This window comes from Aedes aegypti, chromosome 2 (genome assembly GCF_002204515.2).
Source record: "Aedes aegypti strain LVP_AGWG chromosome 2, AaegL5.0 Primary Assembly, whole genome shotgun sequence".
NCBI lineage: Eukaryota > Metazoa > Arthropoda > Insecta > Diptera > Culicidae > Aedes > Aedes aegypti.
In genome coordinates, this window is record NC_035108.1 from 18392610 (window position 1) to 18408923 (window position 16314).

Below are 16314 nucleotides of genomic sequence, written 5' to 3' on the forward strand. Positions count from 1 at the left end.
AAGTCATCATTAAATTTTTGCTTAAAAACAAAAAGTTACGAAAATACCTTTTTTCGTAATTCTAGTAAAATAAATTTAAGTATAACAAAAACTTGCTTTTTCAAACCATGAGTTTTCAATGGGCTTCTATGAGCTGTGTGATGTTAAAAAGTTACAAGTTTTTTATTTATTTATTCAATTAGATGACATCAACAGACCAAAAATGTATCTCATTCTAGTTTGACAATTATTACCAGCTGTAAACTAAAACACAATCCATGATCGTTTTTAGTGCTGAAAAGTAGCTCTTTTCAGCATTACTTCTTCTGGTAGGAAAAGTAGGCCATTATATTGAATGCATTGATCAATTTCTTGTTAAAAAGTAGGCTGATATACAACCGAATTGTAAAAAAAACTGATTCTCCGGCTCGTTTGAAAGCCAAAAAAAAAATATTAATTTTTGATTTGCAGGCAAAAATTTTAAAAGGGCTTTTTGTAATTTTTAAAATAGAATAAATTTTGAATGCACTCAAAAATTTTATTTTCTGGCTGAACACCAGACTTTTGTAATAAAATTATAAACCACAATACAAGATTTCATCGCATCATATTTTGATTTTTTGACAAATGGAAAAAATGGGATTTCAGTAATTAGAAAAGAATCAATTTAGAGCGTAACCAAAAAAAAAAAAAAAAAAAATTAGAGCGTAATAAAAAATATATATTCAATAGACTTCAACAGTCATATTTCAGTCGAGAAATCCATTAGTTATTGCGTTGAATTTTGTTGTAAAGGCAAACAGTGTCAAAAAATTATTTTTTTGTAGTTTTTAATTAAAAGATTTTTTGAGTGTAATTAAAATTTCTATTTCTGCCCAAACATATTTGCTGGGATCAAAGAATCAAATTCATGTAGAAACAACTACATGTCACCGGGTCGAATTTTGATTTATAGAAAAAAAAGGTTTAACAATAGGGTTTTTTGAGGTTTCTTGAGTAAAGCAAATTTTAAGGGTAATAAAAAAATTAGAGTTCAACTCAAACATGTGAATTGTGGCTCTGGAATTTATTTTTTACCAAGCAAACCATAATTTATCACCTTGAATATTGATACATTGCTTAATTTGTGCCATAAATCCGTACCAGATAACACTTAGAAGTAAATGTTGTTAAAACCTTTGGGTATACTATACTTTTAAATAAATTTCGAATAGATATTGAACTCGAATAGTGTCTTATTCCATTGCAATAAAACTTTAATTAATTTTGTCTTAATAAACTGCCAAATTTATTCCATAGAGCTAGCAGATATTGACGACACACATTTAAGATTTTTTTTTGAATTACTTCACCATAGACTTTATTTTGTTGTTGCTGGAACAGTGTTTACTTTATGGAAACGTAACTATTGTTAACAATTTCTAGATTAAAGCACAATTGTGACCTTGGGCGTTAACGGGTTTATTTTCAAATTCTTATTATTTCTGATAACTTTTATCGAGGATAGTAGTTGAATTAATCTGTACTCAACAATGTATGATGTTATTTTGATAAAATACGTTCAAATTGAGGGGTGCTCATCATGGTTTATGGACAAAAGGTTGAAAGGACAAAAAGTCGAAAGGACAAAAGGTCGAATTGATTTGCATGGTAGAAATTTTTTCCTTTTTTGAGAAAAGATTTTCGACCTTTTGTCCCTTCTCTTTTGTTCTTCGACCTTTTGTTCTTTCGACCTTTTGTCTTTTGACCTTTTGTCATAGATTCGCTCATCATGCCCTGTCCTACCCTATTTCACCAGTAAATTTGATGTATTTTTGGTAAACTTATGGTGAGGTGTAGAACACGATCTTAACACAGTATATCCTTTATTTAATACAAACACATTAATTACAAATCAGGCGGTGATTCAAAAATATGTAAGGGGGCGAAAGTAAAAAAAAAATTTTTTTGAAACACAGTCCTGGACAGTAGTAACCTTATTCATTGATCGCCATCGTTGGTCAAAGATCTATAAAGAATTATAAAGACTGGTTGGTCGGGATTGAGCCTGTATAAATACCACAAATGCTTATTTATTTACTTCAGATAGGTCACTTGTAACGCATTTCGATCTTATCGCCTATATTCAAAATTGTTCTAAACACAATGATGGAAAGCAAGCTAAGCATAATGAATAGGTGAAAATTTAGATCAAATTGACCGTTTGGGGTGAGGATTTTGAGGTTCGTTGCTTTCGAATCGAATCATGGACATGTTTCCGGCTTCATAATCGCAGTGAACTCTGTCGTATTTGGTATTCTCTATTTAAGCGTTCGATCTAGAGATATTTAACGCTGATTTTATTGCATTATTGTACGTTGCATCGTATTTCATTCGGCACCAAGTAATCTGAAAGCGTTTCACCCCACTTTTGTTTTACAATAAGGATTCGTCCTTGATGATTCAATAAGTTATCTGCGATCACGTTCACTTGAATCACTTCCGGTGTGCCAAACGCGCCTGTGCTCAGGGAACTAGGGTCTGAGCTGACCTGAGAAGGCTTGCTTTGTGAGCGGCTCAACCTCATCTGATTCGATTTGAAACAGTCTGTGGTATTGAGAGTTGTTCTCTCTCGACAATCAAATCTATGCTCAGTCTATGTTGGACAGTGAGCCAGCCGCGTGTAGAAAGTGAGAACGACGACACATATCCATGGGTGGAAAGCGCTTGCTGAGTTGATTGAATACTATAGGTTCCTCATGAATGGGGTGGTTGAAGTTACTTGAAAAAGAGATAATAAGAGTAAAATGAAAAAGAGAATAAAAGAGAACAAACATGACCACTGAGAGAGAGAAAAAGAGATTATACGCGAGGGTCGGTGTGTAATAAGCGACAAGCGCCTATTTTTCCAGCTTTTTGTATAGCAGTAAACATAACGGTCCCAAGCGCCAAGCTGCTCGCAAGTGCTCGGCTTATTTTGAGTCCGCATTGAAGTAACCATAGATTGCCAAGTCAACGTAGTTTTCTCCGGGGAAACTTTCTCGCCGTTTGTTCCGCTGCTTTGTGTGGAGCTTGAAGGGGCACTCTGGTTGCCTATGTCCATCGTTTGAGTCGAAGAATCGTAGACTAGCCGGTCGGTGATAGAGCCTCTCGAGTTCGCTCTCGCGTGTTCTCATTTTTTTCTGATCGGAGTGTTATTTTTTGTATGCTTGTGCTTCTTGGAGTTCAAGTCCAAGATCTGTGCGCGCGGATCGGTGGTTCAGCAGCCAGTGACCAACTTGTGGAGCATCCAGCCAGTCCGGTGCGGAATTCGTTGAACTTTCTCGGTCCTCTCACGAGCTTCACCGTGTTTCCAGGAGCATACCAGGAGGAACAGGGCCTGTGTGGGGTGGCCAATATCGCGCACTGTGTTCCCGTTGTTCGGGGAATTGAAATTGTAATTGATTTTATCTGCCTGCCTCGGAATATCTGGGTTTGAAGTCTACGCGTTAGAAGTTACAAGTGGCGGCGATCTGATTTTTCGTTGGATTTGGGTGGAATATTTGTGCGCTGGTTATTGTGTGTGACCTCGATACTTTTTGCCGCTGCGCATTGCCGTGATTGTAACTTTCTTTTTTTGAGTGCAATATCAATATCCAAGAGTGCTGTGGATTGGTGAAGGGAGTTGCTATTTCGATTTTGTACAGAAGATGTGACGTTTTTTTTAACTGGAAAATCCTAGTTTCTTTTGGTCTTTATCTGTTTCATTACTCTTAGTTTTTCTCTTATCAAATTCAAGTGTACATAAAATTGCAGCGACACTATTCTGATACGACACTTCATGGAATGTTTATACAGGGGTTCTGTTATCAGCATTTGTGTCGGAGAGTGTTGGTGAAAGATAAAAATACAGGCTCGCAATTATCAGCTACCGTTGTTCTGGAAGAAGAAGGCCTTCGATTTGCAAAAGTAGAGTGTGCTTGGCCAAGAAAACGATGAGGTGTTCGGTTTCGTTATCGGGTTGTTGAAAATTTTTACGGATCGAGTGCTAGTGCATTAAATTTTACCGTTTTCTTCGGTGGGAATAAGAAACGCAAAAGGAAGGAGAACAAATCCGGCCGAAAATATCTGTAGAGAGAATTCCAATTAGTGGTTTGTGCTTCAGTTTGTGTGTGTGTGTGGGGTGCATTAGGAAGTAGACCAACTAATCCCGATCTCTTGGGATCAATTAGCGCATCTCTCTATCCGATCATTCTCCGATTCCTCTCTCGCTGGAATCGTCGATCCTGATTCCTTCGATTTCTGATTGTCTGACCAGGCGCGTGTGCGACGCATCCAAACCCAAATGCCTTTGTTCAACAAGAAGAGTGCAAAAATCTCTAACCCATCCCCTCCCATGACGAAAGATCCCCACCACCATCTTTTCTACGAGAATAACAACGGCTTTAACGGCAAGAATCTGGCAGGGAGCACAATGCCCACGGCACCGCACATCGATGACCTTAACGGGAGCCACGAGGCCAACGTGACCAAGCCACAGCTCGTGTTCAACTGCCAGCTGGCCCACGGCAGTCCAACGGGCTTCATCACCGGGTTTGCCAGCGTCAAGGAGCTGTACCAGAAGATCGCCGAATGCTACGACTTTGCGATGGATGAGGTAAGTGGACAATTATTGTTATCTCGGTAGGGGAAACTGGGGAGGCTTGATCCCCTTTGCTAAATGCGGCTGTAACTCTGTAAGAAAATCAAATTTTGATGAAAAATGTTAGGTATTAGAAATTTTGTTTTTCCTTGATCTGACAAAATGTATAAGGCATAGTTGACTAATACAGGGTGTCGACTACCTGGAAAAACCTGGAAAGTCAGGGAATGTCAGGGAATTCGATTTTTGACTTGGAAAGTCAGGGAAAGTCAGGGAATTTCACTACAAGTCAGGGAAAAATATTCATTACTACAACATCAAACAAGTTGATTGAAAAGATGCTTTTATGCATATGAGAGTGAGCGGTACTTTACTAACTATATTTATTCTTAGAATCCAAAATTTTCTGAAATGAAAAGCATCAACAGTGCTCTCTGAACAATTTCTTCAAAGTTGGCGTAGCTTGCTTTATTAATTATTAATTTGCTTATGTATTATTAATTTAGTTCCAAAGTTTGCTAGATCAAATCATTGTCTTTTCTTCAAAATCTCGAAGAAAAAATGGAATCCACTTCATCAAATCATGTCAATCTTTACAAGTTTGCCCAAAATATCCAAGTTAAACTAATAAAACGAAATATAGAAAACAACCAATGAAGATTCTCGTATTTAGGTGAAGATGAAAACCGTATCTCAAAATTTCAAGAGCAGAAATCTGCAAAACAATTTCTGGATGTTTTATCATATCGTTTCTGGAAACAATGAAGATAATACCGCAAAGTTCTCCAATATTGATTTGTCCATTTTGCTATCTATTTCAATTTCAATTATCCAGGGTTTTATGAAAATATTGTGAATTCCAAGCGTTATTTTAGTATTTTATTCAGGAGTTACTTACAGATATGTCCAGTTTGTTTTTAGTTCTGAGAATATACAGGAAATTCTCCAAAAATGATGAAGATCATTATCTAAGATATCTTTGTGAATCCATAAAATCCCTGGAAGCAGAACTTTCAGGAATTTAATTTGAAGGAATCTGCTCGATAATCCTTTGATAGTTTATGTCCGTTCTCGGGTCGCGTTCTATGAGTGTATATGAAGTTCTTACGTTAGCACAAACCCCCGAAAAAAATACTTGGAAAATACTCATTGAATACTCATTCTTAGTGTAGTTAAATCGAGGATTGTTGCAGGCACGACATATTAAAACGAACATCTGATAACTTATTATTAGCGCGTTATTCAATTCCAGAATTTATTTCGTTAAAAAATATTTAGATAAATTTCTGGGAAAAACGGTTGCTTGAATTAAAAAAATCACATCAGAATTCTAAAAATTAATCAACTAATTACCTGTAAAGAATCATGGTGAAAAATTTTAAGAAAAAATGAATACATTTTGAAAAAAGTGTCTATGTGATCCCTAAACATTTTTTTGAAAGTATTTCTGTAATATTCCTATGGATTCTAAATTAATGTTTAGGAAAAAAACATGACTGAAATAAATTCTTCAATAGTTTCCTGTAGGTGAAATCCGGTGAACAATTTCTTCAAAGAGAAGAAACTTCCTTCCATTAGAAAATTCCAGCAAGAAAATTTTCTTTTCTTCAAAGAAAATACGCGACGGAATTCACCTACTGGAGGTGTAATTATAAAATTCTTAAACTAGTTAAAAATCTTTGGTCTAACGTACGAGTTCTTAAAACATAATTCTTTGTGATATTAAAGCCATTGGATAAAACATTTGAGGTGGTTCTGGGAGATATATTAGAGGAGTTTCTGGAGAAAGAAGTATTGGAGTAATACTTGGAAAAATACATTTAAGAATTTCTATTGGAATTTCTGAGAATTTTTTGTTAAATTCCTTGATAACTTTTTCAAAGAAAGTTCTTTGACAATGGCTGTAATTTTACCTGAAAAAGAAGTAGTTCAATTTCAGGAAGAAAGTTCTTCCATTAAAAAAGCATAGTAATAATTTTAATAGTGACGTCTTATGTATGAACAATGGTATATTCAGCTTGAGGAAGGTGTCCAAAATTGTCCTTTATGCCTGAAACTTGTGAAATTATATCTGAGGTAGTTCAATATCCGAATACATCGTTTCCTACAATTTTAAAAGTAACTTTTGCGCTTGAAGATTTCAATATAATCAGTAGATGACTCAGAATTTACTTAGCTTCTACTCAGCTTTTACCGCTTTCTTAATACGAATTATCAAATTTGAAATGTACATACCCAAGTGCTCAATTTTATCATATCAACTTGAATAAAATTATATATAATCTTGAATAAAATTATATATAATATATAATAAAATTATATATAAACTGCAAATAATCTACACGTTCGATCCATATTCTTTTCAAAGTGGATCTATCGTGTCAAATTGCAAGGTGAAATAACGTGTAAACGATAGCAAAGGCTTTTACATACAATTTCAACGTGTTCTATAATTGTGATATCAATCACTAGTACAACTAGTTTGCCTAACATGACAAGGGCTTACATTTGCCATCCAAGCGTGACATGTTATTTTTTAGGAAGCCAGGCGCCCTTAATGAGTGCCTGGAATCAGCAAATGAAGAAATCGCTAATAATTTCTACAGCAAACTTTTCGAGAATTTGTAAATTGACGTGTTTTACTTTTGAATTCGAATTGCTGATAGCGACTGGTTTTACACCATCGATTGTTGTGTTTTACAATGAGTGAAAATTTACGTGAGAAACACATTGATCGAGCTTGTAGAATGTTTTCAGTGTAGTTAAAACTATTGCTCAGTTTATTCATACGACCTAAAACATAAACTCTATCAAACAAACAAATCAACATGGTCTAGAATTTTTCTGGAAAACGACTGGAAGGTCAGGGAAAGTCAGGGAATTTTATTTTCAAAATTGGGTCGACACCCTGTAATACAATTTAGATTCAAATTCAATTTTATTCCATGGCTTATCGTATGAAGCTTTTGAAAATGTTTGGTGATACTTGATCCCCTTTTGAATGCATGTACTGAAGAGTGCTTTCACTTGTTAGAACCGTTGCTTCATGGTCGGATTTGCGGAAGCCAAGGAAGCATTTTTCCCTCACTAAAAGTTAGCCAAGGCAGTCACAAGAAAAGACTTGCGCATATTAAAAAAAATCTTTCATAAGCATAGAATTGAAAAAAGTCGATTTAAAGTATTATTCGATCTCTTTTCATAAATGGACATATCTTGAACACAACTGAATGATCAAATGTGTTTAATTGAGCATAATTTCTACCCACACTCATGAATGACCAGCCCATGGCAATATGCCAAATGGTCTTATCATCATTGAACAAGTACAATTTCTTCTTCTGCATTGCTTTATGGCTCCATCAATTCTCTATTTGATTAGGTAAATCATTTGTTGCAATATATTTTTCGCTCCACACCATTCATTTGATTCAAGATCAAATTCTAAGTGTCCTCCCAAAATTTGAGCTCATTTTGACGAAAAGTCTCAGTTTTCGTCCAAATGAGCTCAAATTTTGGGAGGACACTCAAAAATTTATCTTGAATTAATTGAATGGTGTGGAGCAAAAACTCTAACATCTGTATTCGCTGAAGTCATCAAGGATGAGGAGTTTCAAGCTGAGGCTTCAGATTATACACAACAGTGTATGGCTTTGTATCTTCATCTCTCTTTCGCTCTTTTATAAAATTTAAACAAGGTCAGTAAATTCAAAATTCCATACACACTCAAAACAGTGCAGTATCTCATGTCAATACAAGCTGCTTACATAACATTTCTACTATTTGAGGTAATTTATTAATTTAAAAAAAACAACTAAACCCAATGTTTCCAATAATTTAGGAGACTATAATTTATATAATGGTGGAAACGAGTTCAGTCAATAAAGTACGTTATACTATTGTTGAATGTAATATTTTAAAGAAACCAGACTTAATTTGGATTACCCATGTTTTATTTTTATTTTGCTTTTCCGTTTCCGCTATATGCGACTGTAGAAGCTTTGTCTTGTCAATAAATGAAAGTCGAACAGAACACAACTGTTCTTTCTGTGCGCGAGAAATTATTCCGAATTTGCGATAAGAAAAATACAGTCCACTGATCGATATGGCCTACAACTATAATGGGCTGGTCATATGAACTGTATGTAGAATACTTAATTTAAAACGTCTAATAAATATTTCTTGTTTAGGATGTGTCGAGTTGAAATTAGTCAAGATTAGTATGGCTTAGTTATTTTCCATATTTGAGAATAGGTCAAAAATACAAACATCGACTTAATTCAATTCTTTGCTTATGAAAGATTTTTTAGTATCCCGCACTAATTTTTGACCATTGGGGCTAACTTTTAGTGAAAATCGTAGGCTCACTAATTGAGCCAAACAGCTGATATCATTATGGCTAGATCTGGTCATACATAAAAAACCAAAAGTCAGTTTTAGCGTACTCTGTACATCTTTTTACACAAATGCTTTTAAATTTCCAGCATTGTTGAAATATATTTATTGCAATTTTTTTCAAGTTCAATAACCGTGAATTCGATAAATTTTAGTTGCATGTAAAAAGAGTGACTAATAATCGTGACAAGGTGACCTATAATATTGTAGACAGAGTACTTAAATTTATTTCAACTTGGGGAAAACCACTAGGCACAAGAATTCTGTGCCAATTTTTGGATTTTCATACAAAATAGGCCTGAATCGTATAAATGGGTCGAAAAATGGTGCTCTAAATTTGCGGAGGGTGATTTGAGTTTGACATTTATGCCTACCGATTTTATAGTTAGGTTTTAGTAGGACTTCTTCTTCTTCTTTCTGGCGTTACATCCCCACTGGGACAGAGCCTGCTTCTCAGCTTAGTGTTCGTATGAGCACTTCCACAGTTATTAACTGAGAGCTTACTATGCCAATAACCATTTTTGCATGCGTAATATCGTGTGGCAGGTACGAAGATACTCTATGCCCTGGGAAGTCGAGAAAATTTCCAACCCGAAAAGATCCTCGACTGGTGGGATTCGAACCCACGACCCTCAGCTTGGTCTTGCTGAATAGCTGCGCGTTTACCGCTACGGCTATCTGGGCCCCTTTAGTAGGACATTCTCTTTGATTGTTGATTGTAAATGTCAAATATGTACACAGGATTTGTTTTGCAGCTGTTTTTGTTTTGTTTTTTATGTTGAAATATTTACCTATTTTTTTAAATTTATTTCTATTCATTTTAGACTAGAGGAAAGCATTGACCTTATTATTGGAGATAAAAAAAATCGAGAGAATACAATTTTGTACATCGTTTTTGGCTCGAATACTCTAACTAACATGATCCACAAGCATCACAAAACCTGACTCGGCCGTTATGTTAACATTCTGTAAACTTCATGGAATAAGGGGATATATTAGAATATACATGAGAATTTTTAACCGTATAGTGGTCTGAGATGTTCGAGTAATGATCGTCCATTTATGGGGGACAGTTTTTCTACCTATTGGATGCAGAAAACATTACATTAAAAGTAAAAGGTGTGATAAAAAAATGTTAAACTTCTTTCTTATTTAAGTAACTGCTCAGGCCTTGATTTGGGCTGTTCTTTAAGCGAGAATATCCCCGAACTCCATAAATTCATTTCATGGTCGTCCAAGGCGTGTCTTGTAGAAAAATCTCAAACAAAATCATAAGTATTTGTCCCTGGAACAATTCGTTTGGCACCCAATTCGTTGAAAAGTTCGTAACACTCATTCACGTAAGTCCTCAAAATAACCCATCGAGTATTAGCAGGCACCGGTCCCTTCGATGTAATCATGAAGCCGAAAATGGTAAAAATGGTATTAAAACAGTTTAAGCCTAGAAAATCCGTAATAAAATCTTCAGATTCTTGTTACTTAAATAAATAAGAGATCAATTTTTTGACGTTCTTTTGTATCATTATAAAAAAATCAACATTTAGGGGTCTATTTTATAAGTTGAGTCGATCAAAATGACTCGACTGGAGTCTCTGTCGACCGAAAAAATCGCTCGACTCAGCTCTGTCACTCGAGTTTTTCGACAGTTGTCACTCTATGTGACTGGATTACTATGGCAATCGACGGGTGACATCTGAAATATGCATGCTTGCTTTGATCGACAATGAATACAGACGAGTCACATGAATCTGCTCGATTTACAAAATAGGCCCCTTAGATTTAGTTTAGATTAAACCTTAAAAATTTCATAGTGTAGACCTGAGAAAGACTCGCGAAGAGGAAAAATATCAACGTCATATGCAGCCCAGATTTCGCTGCCACGAAATATCAAATGCAGCCCGTCGTTTTTATGGCTGAAAAAGTGAAAAGTATTGTATTCAAAATAAACTTTTATTAAAATCCTCAGTCAGCGGAGCAGTTTTTCCAAAGATGGTGATAAATCTAATTACAATTGTTATTTCTGATGTCTGCTACATTTGCAGGCAACAACTGATGAACTGAAAAACACATTGAACAACTGATTGGCATGTTTGGAGATATCCAGTTTTTTTTTTTGCAGTTCTTACATTATCCATTAAAATTGAGCCAAAACCCAAAGTTTCGAAATTTTCCATGCTCCTGAACTATTTTTAAAACACGTTTAAGATTTGTAAAGTACCTTTGAACCCTCTTTGGAAAATGTTACTACGTGAGCTGCCATAAGGGACCGTCCATTAATGACGTAACATATATTTACAATTTTATGAACCCCCTCCCCCCTTCGTAACCTATTTTCCCATACCTAATACATGGTTCATCACAACATCGTAGACTACCCCTTTCCTCCTAAATTGCTACGTCATTTATGGATGGTCCCTCATGTAAATTGCAATGTAATTGTATCTCTAGATTGAAATCTTTATTAATCACCAATGGTCCCGGCAAACTTCGTCTTGCCATCAAGTAGGCGGTTATAAAACATCATGGCATCCCCCTTACAAAATGACACATTGTTTTGTCCCTTGTTGAGTGGAACTGTGAAAAACTTACGTCAATCCGTTCATCTGTTCTCCAGTCATTTCGTGACATACACACCCCACTCCATTTTTATTTAAGTATATAGATTTATAACATCAAAATCAAGATATAAAAAACTGTAACTTTTTCATCGCTTAACAGTTCAATTTAAGACAAAATAATATCCTCCATGTCCCTTGCAGATGCTCAAAATTTCATGGTACATAAGCTGCCCATAACTGCATATTTGTAACATTCGACAAAAGTGAGCATTGAGTAAATGGAACATCAAGTGTGCATTTTATGGCAGTATGGGAAGAAACTAAAATTTCTAAAAACTACCACGAACTCAAAAGATTTCAATAAGTTGATCCAAAGTACCGTTTTGATTCATATTACGGACACTTAAGGCCTTAGTGAAGTATAATTCAGCGTAGAGCATACAAAATAAATCATTATGTATGATTTCTCAGCGTTAACGAGCGTCGCCCTTAACTTTTGAATTGTGGGTAAAGAATACGCTTCCGCAACCTCAATAAATTTAAATAAATCGGAATGTGTGGCCTTTTCATAATTCTTGTTCCGGACGCTTCCTCACTTTGCCTCATATTCCGGACACTTTGATTCGAATTCCGGACAGCTTACGGAAATCATTAATACAAAAGTCAAACCATCAGTTGAAGTCGTCAAGCCGCTAAAGAGAGGTCTAAGGCAGTTGGACATTATGAGTTTGTATAGATTTCTATGGAAAAAGCTTACTAAAACGAGCCTCGAAAGTGAGAACTTTTGAAGAGCAAAAATTGAAACATTTCGTGTGAAATGTTTCCCATACAAAGTAGAGTGTCCGGAATTTGAAGCTGTCCGTAATATGATTCAAAACGGTATACATCATTTAATGACTCTCCACGGTATTAACTCGAAATTGTCAAAAATGTCGAATGTGACTGATATGCAGTTATGGACAGTAAGGTAATAGAGCAAAATCTAGAATGCCGTGAAAAGTGTACTGCGATCTGTCAAACTTGGGATGGGCCAAGCATTTAAATTTATTATTTTTTCAACATTTGTTGCAGTCAGAATAGAATCGATTATTAACGTATATTAATTGTAAATAGTCACTCTACGAGAAGAAAACACATTGATAGATTTGATTACTGAGAAAAAGGCATTGAAGATGTGGTGAACAACATTCACATCGATTTTTTCAAAACCACTCCATTTTTATTTAAGTCACACTTAGTTGTTTTTGTACAATTTGTATGGAATGAAAAATTGTTGAAAAACTTTAATTTGATTTTCTCAAAACTTGGTTTTTATCACTTACACCCCTTTGCTTCTTACTACTTCAGAGTGCTTCGTGAAGCCCAAGCGGGACAGTTCGGTTTTGCGTCGTCCGATTGATTTTGCTGACGGATTCGCGCGTGTTTTCGTCGCCGGAGATTTTTTTTTTTTCACCTGTTTTGGAGCGTCTTGCTGGGTACGTATTTGGGAAGGCCCAAGCAAGACGGTTTATTTTCGGGACGCCAAGAAGTTTTGCTGTCAGTGTCAGTTTTGTGTTCAGTCGAGAATGGATTACCAACTGGTGAGTTCGTTTCATGCTTATGATAACACATATTTTCTTGAAAGCGTAACTTTTATGTAATATTAAAACAAACTTTGTATGGTTCGTCACTATATGTGTCGGCATTATGCTTTTTTCTTATACAATTTGAATATACATATATTTTTCTCTTTTTGACATTATTAAAAATTATTTATTAAAAAAATCTTTTGAATTGTTCGACATTGTGAATGTTGACGTATTTTCTAAAACTTCTACCATATCGAGACAAAATGCACAGTAATACTCATATGTAATTTTCAAACAAACTATGTATGGTTCGTCACTACAAGTGTCGGCATTATTCCTGTTTCATATAAGTTAAAATATAAACATGTAATTTTCAGTTTTCGTCATTAATAAAAACGTCTTTTGAATTGTTCGACATTATAGATGTTGACGTATTTTTCCAAAAACTTCTCGAGACAAAAATACAAAACTAGCTTTAAATACAAGTCGTATTCTTCCCCCTTGTCCATGGATCGCATCACCGACCAGAAGTGACTCCCAGATCTTTTCCTCCCTCACTAATAAACACCCTTCCCGTGGTGATTGTGGAGATGCAGAGGTATTCTCGGTCTCTAGAAGCAACAATCATTACACCCTAACATTCCTTCCCCATCCCAACAGACTGTAAGGACTTGGCCGGCGCCGTTATTGATCAATAATATTAGATCTGCTAAAATTGCACTTCGAGAGTAAGCGGAAACTCCCATCCCTTATTCATTTGGATCGTAGTGCAATTCTTACCAGTTCCGATCAATCACAGAGTAGCAACCATTGACATGTACAGTCAGTCTATGCTATGCTATGCTATGCTATGCTTACACCCCTTTGCTTCTTACTACTTCAATTTGATCATTGGCCCTCTAGAATTATTACGCAAGAACTGTTTGTATAACACATTCTGCTTGGGTTCCGGAAAGTGAACTGAACTGTGAAAATTTTATCTAGGATTCCGTCAAATTCTATGAGAAAACAATCAGTCAGAATGATACAAGAGATTATGTTAAAATTGATGGGTGTGTAGGATACAGTACTGGATAGAACGAAGTACGCATTGGTCGTTTTTCATACAAAATGGTTAAGTTTCAAGGTCTGGATCTTGGGTTCTAGTGGTCCGATTGTTCTGAGAATTTCACCATAATTCAGAATGACATGTGTTTCATGCAACTGAAAATTCACAATATATGTTGTTCTCCGGGAACTGGAACCAAATTAGCCAGGACTTCTCTTAAGTTTTTGGACACTGCATTGAAAAAAACGAACGCCTCAACTCAACCGTTTATCCAAAGGTACGAGCAGACGACCAGTCTGGAATAAAACTGTTTTACATTCCGAGAGAATAGGCAGGGATCAAGTCTACCCAGTTTCCCCTACTGATGAGTGTGTTGGAAACTTTTTTTTCTGCTTCTTCTGCTGTATACTGTGCTACAAAATTATCTTATCGTGATGAATGGGTACCTAACAATCACTGTTGTTCAAGATGCCTAATTGTACTATTGGGATTTCTCCTAATACCTTTTATTGTTGTAATTGTACGGTTTCATTCAACTGGAGTACTTTGCCAGTCATATGCTGTATTGCGAGATTATTACGAATGAATTTCGGAGATGATTGAAACTGAGTAATGCTTTGATGAATCATGATTGAAGCCATGTCATTATTTGGGAATTTTATCAGATATTATAGGAACAACTCAAATTCCAAACATGACTCATATTCCAAACACTTGCAAATTTCTTCAATCAATTGATCAATAATATAATAATAATATCCTATGTTTCTAGTCCTCGACATTTAAATATTAAAAATATTAATTCATACCATTGAAATCACCACTTTTCGGAATGAGTTATGTTAGGAATAGGAGACAAACCGATAATCTAAATCGGATCCCATCAAAATACGTAGAATATGTTAGCTAAAATGTATTAAGCACAATTTTTGTTGAGCACCTGAAGATCTATGTACTTATCTATGTACTGAACAAAGTAGTTCACAAAATTCCCAACCTACATTGTTGAAAATTGTACAACATCTTTTTTCACTCCATAAGCATACGTTCCAAATTATTTGCCTATGAACACGACAAAGATCTCGATACCCGAAGGTTCCTTCACAGCTTCACAGCAGTGTCTCATGTGGGGACCTGCATTGCCTTTGGGAGTGTAATTAACGTTGATTCATTGTAACTTTTCGATGCATGTCTTTCGGTGGGATAATGACTTCTTCGGTACCCCGTGAACAACTATGCACCACCACACCGTGCCCAATTTGCCATTTGCATGACCGAATCTGCGGCATCGAAAATTGCACTGGTGATCGAATCAGTTTTGACGAATTAAGGGTGGCAGATGTAATATACAGCTGTTGTGCATGGGAACGTAAAAAGTGTGAACATGGCTATCATTGCACATCATGTAGATAAATTAGGATCGTAATGATTTGTTTAGTCAATTAAGTAGAAAAATAACACAAAAAAAGCTATTTTCTTATTAGACATGTTGAACAATATTGACTCATCAATCCAAATGTGACCAAATTTTCTATGCCGATAGGACCATTCCTCGCGAAAATGCTTAATTTTGCTACATTCTTAACTTATACCTTAAAAATGGTTGTGCTTCTATTCACTATCTTCTATCTTCTATCTTCTATCTTCTACCTACTATTTTCTATCTAAAAAAATACTCTCCGACCCCCAGCTGAATAGTTGCGCGTTTACCGCTACAACTATCTCGGCCCATCCGATGACACGTTTGTACTTTTTTGTGATCGTTTTGTATGAAATGACCTGTATATATTTCGCTCAGTAAATAAAAATATAAATACTTCCAATTCCAACAAATATACTTTTATTATAACACAATTTAACAAAACAAACTACCTATATTCCATCGAATGAATTGATCGCTTTCCACTTGATCAATCAGCTGTAAATTGGCAATCACAGGTACCGTCCATTGAATAGGACTAACGTTGGTCTTCGTCGGAATTTCAGCACAATCTCACTAAACCAGATTGAGCTACACTTTTCTCGCTACCTCCCGAATGTCATCTATGACGCACTTGATCTGTAGTAATTTGGTTCCAAAACTGCAATCAAGCTGTTGTGTGATGTAAATCTCATTGTGGAAAAATGGGAGCAAGTCACGTTTTTCTTGCTCCTCGTGCAAGTCATTTA

At 35.6% G+C, this 16314-nt stretch overlaps 1 protein-coding gene across 7 annotated transcripts in view; it reads left to right on the forward strand.

The window, feature by feature from the left end:
* The first annotated feature begins 2868 nt into the window (after positions 1 to 2868).
* Positions 2869 to 16314, forward strand: part of LOC5576629 (PDZ domain-containing protein GIPC3) — a 66318-nt gene continuing 52872 nt past the window's right edge. The window contains exons 1-2 of one of the 7 annotated variants that reach the window (XM_021840072.1): positions 2869 to 3394; positions 3715 to 4594. In XM_021840072.1, coding sequence (XP_021695764.1) covers positions 4283 to 4594 — 312 coding nt within the window. In that variant the 5' untranslated portion in view covers positions 2869 to 3394; positions 3715 to 4282. The remainder of the gene's footprint in view (positions 3395 to 3714; positions 4595 to 16314) is intronic. The other 6 variants (XM_021840071.1, XM_021840073.1, XM_021840075.1 and 3 more) reach the window with 6 other exon arrangements.